The following is an 18836-nucleotide window of genomic DNA, read 5'->3' as shown; positions in this document are numbered from 1 at the left end:
GTATCCGCTACCGAGGATAGAGGATTTATTCGATCAGTTGCAGGGAGCTTCGGTATTCTCCAAGATCGATCTGCGATCTGGTTACCATCAGCTGAGGGTCAGAGATTCAGACGTGTCTAAGACTGCCTTTAGGACACGATATGGACACTATGAGTTCTTGGTGATGCCCTTTGGGTTGACCAATGCTCCAGCAGTTTTTATGGATCTCATGCATCGTGTCTTCCAGCCGTATCTAGATCAGTTTGTCATTGTATTCATTGATGACATATTGATCTACTCGAGGAGCATTGAGGAGCATAAACAGCAATTGCATACAGCCTTGCAGACTTTGAGGGAGCATCGACTGTTTGCAAAGTTCAGTAAGTGTGAGTTTTGGTTGGAGCAGGTGGCCAAATTATTTCTAGGGATGAGATTGCAGTAGATCAGTCCAAGGTGCAGGCAGTGAGGGATTGGGGGATTCCAAAGAATGCTTTTCGGAGATTCGTAGCTTCTTGGGTTTAGCAGGATACTATAGGAAGTTCATCAAGGGTTTTTCCTCTATTGCAGTACCCTTGACTTCCTTAACCAAGAAGAACGCGAAGTATAGTTGGAGTCCAGATTGTCAGAGGATCTTTGATCAGCTGAAGGATGCACTTACTTCAGCACCGGTGTTAGCTATGACAGTGCCACATGCGGAGTTAGTGGTGTACACCGACGCGTCCAAGCTTGGGTTGGGCGCAGTACTTATGCAGTGTGGCAGAGTTATCACTTATGCGTCGCGACAGTTGAAGATTCATGAGCAGAACTATCCGACGCATGATTTGGAGCTTGCAGCAGTAGTTTTTGCGTTGAAAATCTGGAGGCACTATCTTTACGGCGAGAAGTGCAAGATTTTCACCGATCACAAGAGCCTCAAGTACTTCTTCACCCAGAAGGAGTTGAACATGAGGCAGCGCAGATGACTTGAGCTTGTTAAGGACTATGACTGTGACATTAGCTACCATCCGGGTAAGGCTAATGTAGTGGCAGATGCTTTGAGTCGGAAGTCGTCAGTGGTATCATGTTTGACTGTACAGTTACCACTACAGACCAAGATTCAGAGATTTGGTTTGGAGTGCTATCCGAGCGGCCATGCACCGAGTTTTTCAGTGTTGACGGTGCAGCCAGTTTTGAGAGATCGGATTAGAGAGGGACAGTCCACTGATGAGGAGCTACAGTGATGGAGACAGAGAGATGAGGCCAGAGGTAGTCTCTTGTATACAGTGGAGGATGGCATCGTTCAGTACCATGGGAGGATGTGGGTACCGAACGTTGATCAGTTGAGATCCGAGATTTTAGCAGAGGCTCATGCATCTCCGTACTCCATTCACCCCGGAAGTACAAAGATGTACCGAGACTTACAGTTATTGTATTGGTGGCCCGGGATGAAGAGTGACATCGGGAGAGTGGTGTCAGAGTGCTTGACTTGTCAGCAAGTCAAAGCAGAGCATCAGCGTCCAGCGGGACTTCTTAGACCTCTCCCTATTCCGGAATGGAAGTGGGAGAATATTACGATGGACTTTGTAGTTGGCTTACCGAGGAGTACCAGAGGGTGTACAGCGATTTGGGTGATTGTGGATAGACTCACCAAGTCAGCTCATTTCTTGCCGGTAAGGACTACTTACACTTTGACACAGTATGCAGAGCTTTACATCAGAGAGATTGTTAGACTGCATGGCATACCAGTGTCTATCGTGTCAGACAGAGATCCGAGGTTCACCTCAGCATTTTGGAAGAGTCTGCACACAGCTTTGGGGACTAGACTTTTGTTCAGTACAGCGTTTCATCCCCAGACAGATGGTCAGTCCGAGAGAGTGATCCAGGTTCTCAAGGATCTTCTGAGAGCTTGTGTCATCGATTTTCGAGGATCTTGGGAGACTAGACTGCCATTAGTGGAGTTTACCTATAACAACAGCTTTCAGTCGTCTATAGGTATGGCTCCATATGCAGCACTGTATGGGAGGAGATGCAGATCTCCGGTGCATTGGGATGAGGTTGGTGAGCGGATTTTGTTGGGTCCGGATATTGTGCAGCAGACAGCTGACATTGTGACGCAGATTCGAGACAGGATGAGGACAGCGCAGAGTCGGCAGAAGAGTTATGCGGATGCCAGACGACGCGATTTGGAGTTTGCAGTAGGTGATCACGTATTTTTGAAGGTGTCACCTATGAAGGGAGTAGCGCGTTTTGGGCGGAGAGGCAAGCTTAATCCGAGATACATAGGGCCATTCGAGATCTTAGAGCGAGTTGGCACGTTGGCCTATCGTTTAGCTCTACCTCCAGGGCTAGCGGCAGTGCACAACGTATTCCATGTATCCATGCTTCGGAGATATGTCTCCAACCCGTCGCATGTGTTGGATTTTGAGCCCTTACAGTTGCCGCCAGATCTTGTTTACGAGGAGAGACCAGTGCGGATCTTGGCTAGAGAGGAGCGGAGGCTTAGGACGCGGGTCATACCGATGGTCAGAGTCCAGTGGCTGAATCACTCGGAGAAAGAAGCTACTTGGGAGACCGAGGAGGATATGAGGACTCGCTACCCGGAGTTGTTCGGGTAAGTACTTTAATTTCGAGGACGAAATTCAATTTAAGGGGGGGAGAATTGTAACACCCGGTATTTTTAATTACCTAAATCCGCCTGCATAATTAGGATATTTAATTATTTAAATTTATGATTTATGGGTTAAATAATTATGTGAATTATTTATGCATGATTTAATTTATTTTTAAGCATTTAACCCATAATTAGTGATTTTTATGATTTTTAGTATTTTATTATTTAATCGCGTAGACGGGACCGTGGACGGACGAGAAGACAACTTTCTAGCCAAATTATTTTATGAGCCTTTTTGGAGCCTTAAAATATTATTTTGAGTTTTATTATCCCAAAATTTTAAGTATTTAATTTTATTTAATTTTAGGGGTCATTTTTATCCAAAATTAGTCAAAATATTGACTTTTTAGTATTTTTAAAATTCCCCTAAATTAATAATTCGAGATTTATTTTATGTTATCTTATTTTTAAAGTTTAATTAAGGGTTTAAGTTGTATATTAATTATTTAAAACCTTTTTATTTAATTATTTAACCTATATTATAATTAACCTAAAAATAAAACCTAATCTACCAAACCCTACTAGCCGATCCTCTCCTCCCCCATCAGCCGTCACCACCATCTTCTTCTTCACCAAACCAATCTCCAAGAACACCATAGCCATTATTTCGAAGGTTCCAAGCAAGCCAAGGCATTCCGTCGTCGTCCCGTCGTCCCGAAACCCGTCGTACACGCTTCTAACTCTACAAATCGGTATTAAGGCATGTTTCTATTCACTTTTTAAACCTATATCAGTGTATGTATGCGTGTGGGTGTGTAACATTAGAATCGATCATATTTGACAGCAAGTTTTCGATTTTTCCTCCTCTAATGCTCTCGGTTTTGATATTTGTGATTGCATGCTCACGTTTTCATGTCCATGGCTAGGTGGGCTGCTGGTCCATGGTTAGAGGGGTTCCTTGGGGTCCCTAGGGTCGAAGGGTAGGGCCAGACGCGGGCTGGAACGGGCTAGGTTTGGTCTGGTTCGAACCATGCCATGTCTGCCCGATTTTCTGCGCAGCTTAGGGCTTGGTGGAAGGCGGCGTCGGCTTCTTTGGCTAGGCTGCATGGGGACAGGGGCTAGGCTAGGTTCGGTCCGCCCGGACGTGGGCTACGTCCGGGCGGCGGCGCTCCGGCCAGGGGCGGCCGGAGCGAGGCGGCAGCAGTCCCTAAAGGACTGCTGCACGCGGCGGCCGTGGCAAGGGAAAAGGAAGGCTAGGGTTTCGGGTGATTGGGTGTTGGTGGATCCGGGTCGGGTCAAGTGGTCCGGGTCGGGTCTAAAATAATATGGGTTAAGTTAAGTGGGTCCGGGTCCGGGTTATTTTATTTGGGCTCGGGTATTTTTATTTTTAAGTTTTTAAGTTAATTAGGAATTTAAATGAACTAATTAAATTCCAAAAAATTTAATTAGTACCATTTAATTTATTTGGGTTTCATTAATTTATTTTGGGTTATTTTATTTATTTTTGGGCTTGTTAATGGGCTTTTGGGCCCATTGGGCCAAGGACAGTGTTATTGGGCCTAAGCTAGTCTTAATGGGCTTTGATATGTTAATGGGCCAGTTTTAAGTTAATGGGCTTGAGTGTAGGGCCAGCAGTCCAGAACCATCCATGAGAAATTGCATGTGTTCTAAGTTTATATTTAATTATTTTTATGCATGAAAAGTTATTTGAATATTTATATGATATTAGAAATTAAATTAAATATAAATGAAGGACACACAATTTATTCGAGTACATGCATTCATGAAATCAATTTTTATGCTATGATTTAATTTTCTATGGTTGAGCAAATAAAATATTTTAGGTGGAAATTGAAGTAGTGTGGCCATTTATGTATGGGCAGTTTCTGCCATTTATGTATGGGTGGTTCGCCACCAGCCTCGTACGATGGTTTCTTAGACTGATCAGTCGCACTATGGGTCACACTTACGGATAGGACCATTCGATGTTAAGAAAATAAATGCTCAACAATTCTAGTATGTATGATATTATGTATGTTATGTATGTTTATTTATGCAAGTTAAGTTATGTAATTTTTAAGCATGCTCATTCATGTATATGTATGTATTAGTATTAAATTGATTTAAATTATTTTAAACCCTTGTTAGTATGCATGTTGGGCCTCTAGGCTCACTACACTGATATGGTGCAGGTGAGTACGTAGAGGAACAGGTTACTCCTACCGGTGGTGAGGATGTATGAGCAGCGCTGCAGTAGCCCCGTGACCGTGACAGCTTCTGAGTCACCGTGCTAATGTCTTATGAAACATTTTTATTATTTTTAAGGGTTGAGGTGTTGGAATATTTTATTTAATATTTTTAGTGCATGCACATTTTTATTTATTTTATTTATGCAGTATATTTTGAATTATAGGGGTTGACTCAGATAATTATTTATTTCAAAGATGTATTTATTTTAAATATTTTATTCTGTGCATATATGTATGGGCATATATGTACATATTTTATTTAGTAGTATAAAAAAAAAACAAAAAATTTTCCGCATAATTATTTATTATAAAGTTAGGGTCGTTTCAACTATGTAGTCCCATACCTATACAGTCTCAGAATCCCCTCTCATTCCGGCACGGAATCGGTTCATTCATGTCTCCCTCCGCCTAGAAGCCTACCAGGAGCCGCTCATTGTCCGTGCAACCTCTTGGCACCGGCGATCACTCCCTGCCTCCTCAGCCCCGGGCGTCACAATTTCGTTGACAATTTGAGAGTAAAAATAGTTGGATCAATCATCAATATTTGATGCACAACTTCAACCAACTCGGACAAAGTAATGGAACGTAGAACTCGCATCGGTCTAGTATAAGGAATATTATACACAATCGATACATTATCCACAATAATATGACCACCAAAATGAAAAAATATATCGATGTTTTCCATTCTCGACATGATTTTTTTAAATAAAAATGAAAAACAGATAAAAGGAACGAGAAAATTTTAAAGAGTATATATTTTTATAAGTGATATCCGAATAAGATTTCTATTTAATTGTTTACGAGTTAAATTATTTTATTTTACGCGTAAATACTACGTCTCAACACGTTTTTATTTAGTCATTTATGGCTTAAATAATTTAATACTCACCAAATATATATTATAATAATTTAAAATAATATTAAATGAGTAACGCGTGGCCACGTAGGCAGAGTCCTCTGCTCAATAGGCAGCGTCCGCGTCTCGTGGCGGAGGACGCTGCCTACTGGGCCGCGTCCGCTCCTCGTGGCGGAGGACGCTACCTAATGGGAAGCGTCCGTTCCTATGCCTACGTGGGTTGAGCGCCCGCTGTCAGATTTGAAATTATACATTATTTCTGACATTTTTTAAATTTTACGGTATTTTTGAAATTTATTTTTTTATTTACAGGAAAAAAAAACCCTGACTTTATGAAAGATCACTAAACCTTTGGCTCTCTTAAATGTCGGTTACTTCTTAGTACTGAAAGGTCAATAACCTTTGGTATTTCGAAAAGTCACGGACCTTCGGTTTTTTAAAGGGCCAATAACCTTTTAATATTTCGAAAGTCGATCGATTCTTGACGTTTCAAAGGGTAATTCTTTTTCCTATATATAAAGTCGTCCTCGTTTCAGAAAACAATTTTTATCTTCATTTCTTTTCTCGGCTTCTGTCTATGCTTTGTCTAAATCTTGATAAATTTCAATTACTGTTTTGTTCCACTATTAAAAAAAAAAAAAAAAAAAAGAAGCAAACGTTGTTGTAACTGATGACGATGCTAAAATTAAAGCACACAACACTTTTAAATCCATTGTTTTTTTATGCATATGACAACAGTTTTGCTACAGTTTAAATCCATTGTGGTTTACCATAACACAAAAATTTATACATTGTTTGACCACATGTTAAAACTGTTGTTTTTTTAATTAATTTTTACAACAATTATAAACCGTTGTCTTACATAAGACCTCAACATTGGATGTCGATTCAAGAACAATTTAAAACCATCGTCGTTAATTATCTTTCACAATGGTTTCAAAACAATTGTTAGAAAAAAATTTGTCAACGGAAACAACGGTTAAAATCCATTGTCATTAATTTTTTTCACTATATTTCGAAACCTTTGACTTTAATTTATCTTTCCAATAGTTAAAAATCATTTTTTTGTAAAAAAAAAAAGAGTTGTCTGTTTATAACATCTATGATAATAATTAAATATCAACAAACCAATCGAAAATAAAATATTTACTACATTCAATCCTTGGAAATGTTATCTTCAAGTTCTAAAATTTAACTGCATGCGTCTAAATTGGAAGATAATATAGCTATGTAAATGAAACCCAAAATATGCCAACTAAGATATACAAAAGTAGTTGTACTCATTTTCAAAAAAAAAAAAATAAAAATTAGTAGTTGCACTCATCAGATCAAACTTGGTAGTATCAAACCATAAAATCACATATTTTCGATCATGATGTTCACAATATGGCTTCTCCGCATTAGCAAGACGATTTTGAAACAAAGCCCAATCCTTCTTGCATCTCTGTCTAACGTCCAAAAAAGGGCATATCAGCAAATATTACAATGTCCAGACACCTAAAACATAAATTGGCATGTTAAATAATTCACATAAAGTGCATATTTGCTAGAGACTACATTAATAACCAACTAGCACAAATTATCAATTTTTTAGCAATGATCGAACAATTAAAAAATGCCACCGTTATGCTAGGATATATGCTATGGTTTGGAGATCAATTTTTTAGCAATGATCGAACAATTAAAAAATGCCACCGTTATGCAAGGATATATGCTATGGTTTGGAGATCAATAATGGTGATATTTATTTTATTAAAAATTGTTTTGAACTTTTGGAACAAATACTTTGACTCATTAATTATTCATGCTGTACATATCCTCTCAAGCCAAGTTCTTGAAAATCACTGCCAGCAAACTTATCCGAAACATCGAGTCGAAGCAAGTAAGCCTGAAAATAGTTCTATTTTACTACTTTAAGTCGTCTATCAGTGATAAGGAGAGAGAAGTTCTGAAAATTAACAAGGTATATGGAATTTTTCCGAACAGGATACCATGAAATGGGAGCCAACCGTGTAAATTAAACCTTCCAAAAGAATCATTGCGAAAAAATGAGAAATCTCGAGACAACGTTGAAGGGAATAGATCTTTAACAAATTGCACTGAATTTCCTGTCAAGATATTGGGCTCTGAACTCAAGAATGATGTAATGACTGTCGAAATGACCACTCAAACCCAGCCTGACATGGTCACGGATTCAAACATCCTTCAAGAACTTCAAACTAGTGCTGCCCCATTCACAAGCAAAAATTTACCCTCGTTCCATAGAACAGCTCAAGAAGGGTTAAAAAAGTTTAAATGATTGGAAATATGAGACTGTTGGCGGCTTCTCGCCTTGGATATGAATGACCATGGGTTCGCTAATCTATGGTGTTCACCCATGTTGTCGCAACTTCAAAGTACTCTATTTAAACTAAGGGTACCTAGTCAAGCTCCAAAACCCAACTTTCAAACAATAATACTCTGCGTACCTAGTCATAAATATAAACTTGTATGCATTCCGCCCATTCAGAACGCACTTCATCAATTTCTTCCATAGAGTAATCTGTTTTCATGAACTTCAAGCCAACACATAAATTATATTCATAAAAAAAAAAATTTAATGACTCTGCAAAATGATAAAAAGACAATTATTTGAGAAGATTGAGAATATGTCAAATATTACTATTGAGGATAGTGAATCCTTTTCGCTGGTAGCATTTCCTTCAATAATTTCTCTCATAAATCTCATCACATAAAAACCACATTGTTTCGCATCTGGTTGCCGAGGACCCTATGTAAGAAACAAATTGTCAACGACTAATACACAGTTAATATTTGTAGATGAATCACGACTAGGCATGCATATATACCTTTACTACTTTCCATATAGCCTGTTTTCTCCCTTTCATTTCCTTGTTTGAATTAAACAATCTCAAACTCCTTCATACATCAAGAAGTGTCGACATATCATTGTTTTATTGACTAGATTAAATGCTTGATAAAAAAAGAATATGTACTCACATATTCACTACATATTTCCAATCCTCGTAACGATTGCGATGACTAAGTGAATCCAACAAATAAACCACCTCCATATAAGGATCGACAACAGTGAGAATCCAATGACAACTATGCACAAAACATATAATTAGTGCATACATTTCACTAACTTGTCTCCAAAAATCAATTTCAAATAATATTGTAATTCTTACTTACCCAACATTAAGTGGCACCAAAACTAGTTGATTTCTCGATGCACCACTCAGCCTATCTGCCAAAACACTCGCCCTTTCATTCAAGTGTTCAATTTTACCCTTTTTGTCAAGTCTGGTCACATATGGCATGTATGGGATGGTGTGTGGATTCATGAACCTAAATTTATCGAGCTTGTTATCTCTTTTCATCTTTCTATAAAGATGCCTACCATTTCAAACAGAAGAATGTTGGTATGCTAAATTAATAAAGTTTATACAGCCTATATGCTAAACAAATAAAAGTAAAAAGTTCATGTTAATTGAAGACTTACCACATGTAAACAACAATACAATTGGTAGATATTGGCTCCAAATGATAAAAGGAATGATGTCTTCAAGGTGAACAAGTAGTTCGTAATCTTCGTCAAAGAAATCATGATAAAAAATCATTGATATATTTTTTTCATGATCTAGAGCATGCTTACAATAAAAATACAATATATTCAACGATCTTGGTACACTTGATGGCAAAACAGGGTTACTTCTTTTGTCGACATTTTGCTTCCTTCGAGACTTCTAAAAATTGCAAATTTACACATGTTAGGTACATTTCACTAAATTTTTTTGGACAATTTAACTCCAAATAAAATATCACATTTACCTCATCTTGCATCTTTACCAAGTGCGCAGGCCAAGCCACATGGGTTCCTACGGCATCACCAATAGTATCACATTCATTTGAAATTGGGAATGGCAAATGTGCTAATTTCTCCACAGCCTCATCAATGGAGATGCGCATGCAATTTACGGGTAACGGGACACCATGACGTAATTTACCAGCCCCATTGGCATGAACAATTGTACCATAGGCAACTATATTGGTATTAGATTCCAATGTCAATGCAACCGGCTTACCCTAGAAAACAAAAATCATGTTATAAATTGATGCAACTCATTTTTGTAATAATATTAAGTAATATTACGTGAATAGAAGTATATGTGAATAGAAGGATTATAAAGAGTACTAACATGCATTTAATAGTACAATAACCCAAAAAGGGGAAAAAAATCGACATTTTACCTTTCAAAATATGACAATTGCAAGAAATTTTAAAACTAAAGTAGATAAATATTTGATGATATGACTCTTGATTTTGCTCTTCCAATCAATTGGAGGGCAATATTTATAGAACGAGAATTTGACAGATTAAATAGTCCTTTCATTTAATATCAGAATTAAAAAATAAGTAGCATAGGTTCCAAAAGTATTGAATTGTATTTAAAGGGAGAGGGTGTGCTAGAAGAAAATGTGTCAAATTAATATCATAATTAAATAATCAGTAGCGTAAGTGATTTTTGTACTGAAATGTTTTTTTTCTAAAAAATATCTATTTCAGAAAATATTTCGTAGTTAATTTTTTTTTTTCAAATTTCTGAAAGAAAAATTGAATAATATTAAGTTATATAACCAGAATTTTTAACAAACCTGCAAGAAATCATCTTTGCTCAAAACTTGCATGTCATCGTCATTGAAGGTTTCATAATTTGAGGCACTCTCTTCTGTTTTGACTTTGCCTAAACTAATGGGATGTAACTTTACGGAGCAACTACCTTTCTCATCAATATCAAAGTAGCATGCACCCTTTTTGAACATTTCTTCAAGTTTTAGTATGCGTGCATTTTGATCTACAAGGCGTGCATTTTGATCTGCAAGGCGTGCATTTTGTTCTGCTATGCGTTGATGTTGTTCTGAGATTAATATTTTTGCCTCCAACTCCTCTTTTTTATGTTGAAAAAGTAAATGGCCATCACCAGGAGGACTCTTCCATATTCTACCCACATTAAAATAGATTGTTGGAGTGATATGAGCTCCAACACCCCTCACATGCCCAGCATGTTCATCTGAATCAAATACTTTCGTAAGGATATCTTTTTTTGCCCCTTCAAAGTGCAACTTCCCCTCCCGTTTTTGTTGCACGTAATCATTCTGTCATGCACAAGAAAACAAAATAATTACTAAAAACAGTTTAAATGAATAAATACTATTGACTTTCATGTATTGCTTTCATACAATCTTTTCTATTGCCATTTTCAGATCATCGCCTTCAACTTGACCCTTCTTATCCACCCGTCCTTTCTTCCAAATAATAGCCCGATTTATCTCATCATCATCACATAATTCACCTGCCTACAAACAAGATAACTGATATGAAAAAAAAAACCCCGTAAAAATCAAGTGCATACCTACGTCTATAGAAGACGCAGTAGATTTCTGCTCGTAAAATATGAATGAGGTAGCCGCTGTTAGGAGCTTATTAGAACAATTAAGAAGAGAACAAAATGAAGCGATGAATGATAAAGTCATATCCTTCCTGAACTTAGATCAAGCATGAGACTGTTTTCATCAGAAAGCACTAGCAGCAATAACTATCGGTGCCAAACAAAAATAGGATCTAAATACAAGAATCAACCAGCAGCTTCAATATCCGATAAATCAAAATTATAATGCTTGTATATAGATCATACCAAAATCAGAAAATTTGTGGAAGTTAAATATGCGGCATCAAAGGCGAAAGGAGTCCATTGACAGACAATTCATCTCTTTTAACAAGTTATAGCCAAGTAACCAACCCAACTATTTGCAAAAGTCAGGACCTTTGTTATCTCTTACAAGAACATGTGGTAAAAAAATACTTACTATTTCGTCAGCAAAACGTGCATATCCTTTACGGGAAAGCCGATGGGGGTATATGTTCCGCTTTCTTCTCCTCTTTTGTTCAGCTCTTACTTTCTAGTTAATTGAACATTTCAAATATGTATTAATGAATCCATATATATAATAATGACTTGTGGTCAACTTTTTTTTAAAGAACAAATTAATAATCTTACCATGAAGTCGTCCGACATGCGACTGATTACAAAGGAACTCCAATCATCCCGTGTAATACCATAGCCACTAGGCGGTTTTTTCAACTCTGGTTTATCAAGCTTCGAGAAAATGAACTTTTGAGTAAGATGAGCCTTATATTGACGCCACTTATTATTTGCCGAATTCAGACATCCCTTCTTCCAGCTTGGGTCAATATTGTACGTCAGCTGTAAAAAAAAAAGAAAAAAAAAAGATATTAACCCATAGCATTGCATATACCATAACCATACAAAAGCTAATTAAAATTGTCAAAGCATTCTATCTTACATTAACCGATTCCCATATTGATTCTTTAACATCACTTGGAACCTGCTTCCACGTCTTGTAACTTATCTTAATCTTTTCTCGAGTGAGAACGCCAATATAACTTTGCATTTCACCAGCAAATTCTCCTATTGGTTGTCCAATTTTATTGAACCTTACATCCTTTCTAATTCCCTGAACCCTTTGCCTAACGAGCTTATCCAAACGTGTACGACCTCTAGAAGTTCTTGTTGTCTCGATCTCTGTAGATTCCATTACTGTTTTACCCTCACAACTAGAATCAGTGGCAGAATATGCAGTATTTTCTTTAGCCTTCAGCTTCATCGGTATTCTCTTACTGTTTTCAGCAGCTTCATCATTGTGATACCCTATATGAAGCTGTCCACGAGGTGCCATAGTGACCACAAAGAAATTAGGAGATTATTGAATGCCTGAATCAGACCTCAAGTTCCTCGATGACACAATTCCTGCAAAAATTGAGATCTTGTTAGACATTCGCATTACAAAGAAAGAAAACATTGATAGTGGCTTACAGAGTTTTTCAACTCAACATCATTTATGTATTCAATGTACTCCTTGTAGGAGTTGCAAGTACAGCATGCCATGTAGGAACTTGAGGATCTTCAATGTGAAATACCTACTTTGCTTAACTGGTCAAGATAAAAGAGTCAGATTTGAATCCAAATCTCTTGATGTTTTACCAACGTGAAACCAAGATCATCAAGTTTAATGTCGTTATTATTCTCAACCTAATTACAATTAAACATTAGAACTTCAAATTTGTGATAATCGAATTCACATATTTCTTGAACAACAAAAAGAATCATGTCTTGACACATCTGGATTTTTGTCCTTTGTACTAGAAACATGCACTGACTTTGCGACTAAGCTTACTTTCAAAGTTTTGAACAACTCGTGTATCATCGCACTCTTATCATGATACACTCTTTTGTATGATAAGTAACCTCATCAATCAAATAAATAGAATACTTTAACACTTGATAGCTAGGTCCACGCGCTATCCACTTCAACCTTTCTGATTTTTGACAGGTGGAATGACCAACTGCACTTCCAACCTATATTTCACAATGTGATAAAATTTGAACATAGCTTTGAAAACCTATATTTCAATACTTATGCAACTTACACGATCATGTAACTAGTTAGCAAACGCTCGGTTATGCTCATCTTGTAACCACTTTTTGGACTTAGCTTTATGAGGAAATTTTTCATTCAGAAATGTCATGTGTTCCCTAATTAAATGAATGTGAATAAGTTAGCCAATAGAATTCAAGAAAGTGCAATAAAGTATTAATAACTTAGAGAAATTACTCGATATATGGATCAAAGTCAACTCATTTTTCAATACATAACGATGGGCTTGATGCAACTCATCATCACAAGTGGAGTGCACTACTGCACCAGATGGGCTTAGTAAGTTGTAATTGCTAATGCCCTGTTGGGATCCCAATTGTATGCACACAAGACATGTTGTCCGAGCAAAATTCCGCAGCCTCTTCAGCAATATAACATTCGGCTATACACCCTTCAGGCCGATTGCGATTTCGCACATAGCCTTTCAAGATCTTCATGAATATTTCAAATGGTTCTGGTGCGGTGTTGAACTCGTGGTTCCCATTAAAATCTTTTTTTTTTGCCTTCGAAAAGGATGATTTCTAGGAAGAAACCTTCGATGACCTGTATATGACATTTTTTTTACTATGCTTCAACCTTGTCGAATACGTTTCTTCACCACAAATAGGACATGCATGATATCCTTTCACAACACAACCTGACATGTTCCCATATGCAGGAAAATCATTGATCGTTCATAGTAAGACAGCTCTACGCGAGAAACTTTCTTGTCGATATGCATCATATGCATCAGCGCTATATCCCATAAGCATTTTAAGTCATCAATCAAAGGTGTCAAGTAAACGTCAATATCTTTTCCCGATTGTTTGGGACCAGAAATCAACAAAGTGAGCATCATAATTTTTTTTCTTTATACACAACCCTGGATGATCATTACAACTGGCCAACAACTATATGCAGAACTCATCAAACTATGGGGTTTGGTCCCGTCTGCTGATATGGTCAATCTAAGATTTCTTGGCTCAGAAGCAAACTCTGGCCAGTTGTGATCCACTACTTTCCAAGCAGGAGCATCAGCTGGATGACGCAACTATCCATCACGAATTCTTTTATCAGCATGTCAAATTCACTCCTTGCTTCGAAACAATCTTTGAAATCTTGGAATAGGTGGGAATTACCAAATAACCTTTGCAGTAACTCCTCCATTTATCGTAGAGTTTTTACCCAACTTCCACCTTGATATCCCGCTACAGGGCAATTGGAAAAGTCCTCGTATTCCTTCCGGTATAAGATACAATCATTAATGCAAGCATGTATTTTCACATAATAATGCACATGAGCTTTTCTTTGCATCATACAAGGACAAAGGCAATTCATTGTCATTTGGAAGCATTTTTCCGAACAAACTAAGTAAATCAGTGAAACTTTTATCATTCCAACTATATTTTGCCTTCAAGTTAAATAATTTCATGAGTGTTGTTAACTTTGTAAATTTAGTACATCCAAAATATAAAAGTTTCTCGACATCTTCAAGTAGCTTATGGAATTGGTTTGGATTCTCAGCATAACTATCATATGTAGCATATACCATAGCTATACGTTCCTCGGCAAAATATTTGTGTTCATCTTGCCCTAATCGATCATTATCATTCATTGAGTTCTCGATCGTAGATCTTTTCTCATGCCAAATCCATGTATGATATGTTAAATCCATACCTTTACAACACAAATGTGCCCGTATAGTGTGAACATCTTTATTCTATAGATTACCATCTTGCACATGGGCAAGGTATTTCATTTGGATTGTTAGCGTTTCGTATTGCAGGAAAGACTCTACCCCAACCTCATATTCATGTGATAATTTGTTCTTTGACATCCAAGCTTTGTCCATTACTCGTACAACTAAGCAACCAACAACGATCAAAGCCTTCAAAACTAAAAAAATTAATCAAAGTTTTATCATTCTTCGTCCACAAAATTTCCCATTTTAATTATTAATTCTGAGTTATACTAGATCACTCATGGGATGAAGTCAAATTCTGGTAGTAGCACAAAATCGGAAATACAGTATTTTTAAAAAGTAAAACCAAAGTAGGTGCAACAGCATATGGCAATAACCCATGTTACTTACTACTGAATTTTAACTCCCACACGTGATGTTGCATCTACTTTGCTGGAATATATCGGTTAAATTTAATTTTTTTTTCATATTTCTAATAAAATCATTACAACATTAGTTTTCCGAAGTTACAAAAACTCAAAGTAATTATGTAAATTTTTTTCTATTAGAGACAAGACTATGTCACAAGATAAGACAATAAAATAATACAAAAAAGAGGAGCTTAGCCTCAATCTTAGATAGGAGATTACCCATAACCACTCAACTACGTCGAGCCTTGCCTTGAACAAGCCAATCAACCTCAAACCCCTCCTCTTGATATGAGGTGCGAAGAAAAAGATATCAAATTCATAGAATCCCTTTTACAGTATTTATCTATAATCCATGTAAATGTAAAATGCGTATAAATCTTTGTGTAACCTTAAAATATGGCCGAGGAAAGGAGGTTCCAAGAGAACAAATCCACCAATCAAGGGACTCTGGAAAAATAAGGAAAGAGCTAAGTTATACTGATCAGCAATATTTGAGTGAAAAAGAGAAGACAACTTTTCATAAAAATCAATTTCAGAGGTGATCTTTCTATTAATGTATCGATTCAAATCTGTCATTTCTTGTTAACAACAACTATACATTTATCTTTTTTAAAATATCGATGCATTTTATAGAAACCCTCGTAAAGCACAGCAAAACGACCACATCAGGAAAAACAAAGAAATACAGAAAAAGGCATGTCCAAAGAACTCAAAAAAAGAAATATTTTCATTGTGTACGTAACAATGATTATATGTCTATGGCGTCAAAATCTTTCCCAAAACTTTGTTTAGTAAGATCTCAAATTTATCTAGGTTCCACTTTCATCATCCAAGAAAACAAGAGTCATTTAATGTGTTATGCTTGTATATTTTCTGGAAAAAATTCAGTATTAAATGGTTTACATGCATAGTTGTTAAGGGCGCAAGGCGCACTAAAGCGCAAAGGGTCCTGGAGCATGAGGCGCAAGGCGAGGCGCAAGCCTTATCGAAGCAAGGCGCACCATTAATTTTTCAAAAAACTATATTTATTTAATGCTATTATATGATAAAACACTATTATTGAAATAATTAAGCTAAACAAAAATATATCATATCATAAAAAATATTTATCTACTACTACTATTTTGTGGTAAAGTGCAGTGAATGCAGTAAAAGAAATATTTCATTCTTGGCATACTTCTGCATTATTTTTAGTTTTCTAATTTAGAATACTAAGATTTTATTTTTAGAATGTTGTGTGTAGTTTAAGAAATCCTATTACTAGTAGACTTTTTGTTTACTTTTATTTTTCTTTTTTAACCATAATAAGTGTAGGGATTTTCTCTACTAATTTGCAATCAATCAATTTAGATTCTAGTTTAAGGCAGATTGACAATTTAGATCCTAATTTATAGTTGTTATCTATCTATCTATAAATGTAATTTCAAATATTTTGGGAAATGGAAACTCAATTAAATGTTCTTTAAATTAAAAAAGGGAAATATATAACTTTTCTTAGTCCATTTATTTTATTCTAGGGTTTGATAGACTTTCTTTTTATTACGTTAAAATAGAAAAGAAATGTAAAAAACAGAACAAAAACTGAGGCGCGCTTAGTGGGCTTCAAAGGCGAGCCCAAGCGCGCGCCGGGGCTCGCCTTATTAAAAGGCTGCGCCTAGGAATATCCCAGGCGCAGAGTGGTCGCCTGGTGGCGGCGAGAGGCGCTCACCTTTAACAACTATGTTTACATGAAACAACTGCTTCTTCCAAACTTGATGAATGTGCCCAAAAAACTCCTTTTATACCGACTCAAACGCCAAACTCAATACAGTATATCAGCAAGTCCTTTAAAATCCAGTTTGACAAACCATGATAAAGACTAATACTATAAAATAGGGCAAGGGCAAAGAAGTAATCTTGGAAACACATGCCATTCCAATTTGTTACAAAATAGTAAGAGAATCAATTATATGGAAGAAGAAACCTCGTGATTTCATTTCAGTAATACCAAAAAACTTTTCATTGGAACATACTGTCATGCCTTCCTGTGATTTTCCAATCAGTTTAAAATCCCTTTAAAGGGCAGGCTCACCATTATTTTGAATTCCAAAAAAATAGGATATGCAATCTTATTAATTAGGAACAGATTCATGAAGAACTAGTTCTCAGCTGATGATAAGAACTTCCAGCTCTTAAATTACGTAAAAGCTGAAATGTTCTGATTCTCAGGCACTTGAATGACGATACTAAATGCCTATGCTATGAATTTAAGCACCTTATACACGTTAAAGGGAAGACCGGAAGACAGTAAAGTTAAATCAATTAATTCCACTGGTCTATCACTTCAATTTTTTTCTGCAATCAGTTTCGCTCACCACCTTTACAAATTGAAGTGACATCGCTGTTTTGATGAAGCATGAGATAACTATACTAACCAATAACTATGCATTAAGTCATTGCAGGATCACCAAGACCAAGAAAATTTAAAAAAAAAAAAAAAAAAAAAATAATAATAATAATAATAATAACTCCTCATCAATCATTTCTCAGTCACTAAATAAACAGAGCAACACCAACAAAACCAAAATCCCAAAATATGAAAAACAATGCATTTGCTTGAAAAATCTCATATGAACACCGACAGAAACAATTTCAAGTCATTACCAACAAACAACTACGTTCAGCAAAATTAGGACTGCCAAAACATTCCAACTTCGAAGCTCTTACTCGCCCGCACCAACACCGACCTTCGTTGTTTTCGTCAAGTAGCCATTAACTTGGACATAGAGATTCTATGGCAGATGCTTGGGAGAAAGAACAGATGACAAGCGCTAGATTCTTCGGTGGGATTTTCCAAATGGCGAAGCTCGTCCCGATTAACCAACGTACGAGCAGGAAAAACATAGAATCGATTTAGGAAAAGGGGATCGAAGCTGATTGAGAATCGATTCAGGAAAAGGGGCAGAAACTTATAATCGATTTCCGGAAAACGATTGACGGTCATGATTCATGCTTCGATCGATTTAGGGCATGCGGCTAGCTGGGAGGGGAGAGTTGATGTTTCCACGGCCAACAAATTTAGGGGTGTATTCAAAGAAGATTTTTAAAACTTTTATGAACTTTAAAATATTCAATCATTACTTTTGTATACTCCATAAAAATAGAGTGGTATTCAACATAAATTTTCATAGAGTTTTAAAAAGTCAAGTGGTATTCAATTTTGACTTTTTAAAACTCTATAAAAGTCAAATGATATTGAAAAGTTATATAGATTTTTAATGACTTTTACCAAAATCTTTATGTACAAATATTCAAGCAGTAGGTACCATAAAAAAAGTCTAGAATTTTCTTCTCATCACACCAAAAATTTGATAGATTTTTAAAAAAACGTTTAGGGTTCTACAGAGAGTTCTCTTCTTGCCACCTTCTTCTCTCCATCATTCCAGTCTTCTTCCATCCAAAGGTATGAAGAAATTATTTCTCCTTAATTTTATCACTCATCGTCAATCTTTTCTGTTATTATGTTGGTTACCTTTTTTTTTTTTTGGAAAATATTCGTTACTTTATA

The 18836-nt window shown here is 36.4% G+C and overlaps 1 protein-coding gene across 10 annotated transcripts; it reads right to left on the bottom strand.

Annotated features, from left to right (window-relative positions):
* Window positions 1–6836: 6836 nt before the first annotated feature.
* Window positions 6837–18442, bottom strand: LOC140891103 (uncharacterized). 10 transcript variants are annotated; one of them, XM_073299390.1, is made up of 16 exons: window positions 17933–18441; window positions 15678–15736; window positions 15509–15571; window positions 12047–12510; window positions 11740–11946; window positions 11549–11641; window positions 10922–11038; window positions 10337–10837; window positions 9512–9766; window positions 9183–9426; window positions 8873–8927; window positions 8678–8785; window positions 8527–8596; window positions 8340–8447; window positions 8146–8219; window positions 6837–7125 (listed from the first exon to the last, which is right to left on the bottom strand). In XM_073299390.1, exons 4-16 carry the CDS (start codon window positions 12437–12439, stop codon window positions 6933–6935), a joined length of 2418 nt encoding a protein of 805 aa, XP_073155491.1. In that variant the 5' UTR covers window positions 12440–12510; window positions 15509–15571; window positions 15678–15736; window positions 17933–18441; the 3' UTR covers window positions 6837–6932. The 10 variants fall into 10 exon arrangements, with proteins under 10 accessions (XP_073155491.1, XP_073155493.1, XP_073155490.1 ...); XM_073299392.1 differs by lacking the exon at window positions 15509–15571 and having other exon boundaries at window positions 9183–9242; window positions 9336–9426; window positions 17933–18440; XM_073299389.1 differs by having other exon boundaries at window positions 15509–15736; window positions 17933–18442.
* Between the last annotated feature and the right edge of the window lie 394 nt (window positions 18443–18836).

This window comes from Henckelia pumila, chromosome 3 (genome assembly GCF_033568475.1).
Source record: "Henckelia pumila isolate YLH828 chromosome 3, ASM3356847v2, whole genome shotgun sequence".
NCBI classification, from domain to species: Eukaryota; Viridiplantae; Streptophyta; class Magnoliopsida; order Lamiales; family Gesneriaceae; genus Henckelia; species Henckelia pumila.
Note: the sequence above shows the minus strand (reverse complement) of the source record. Positions and strands in the feature narration are given on the sequence as shown.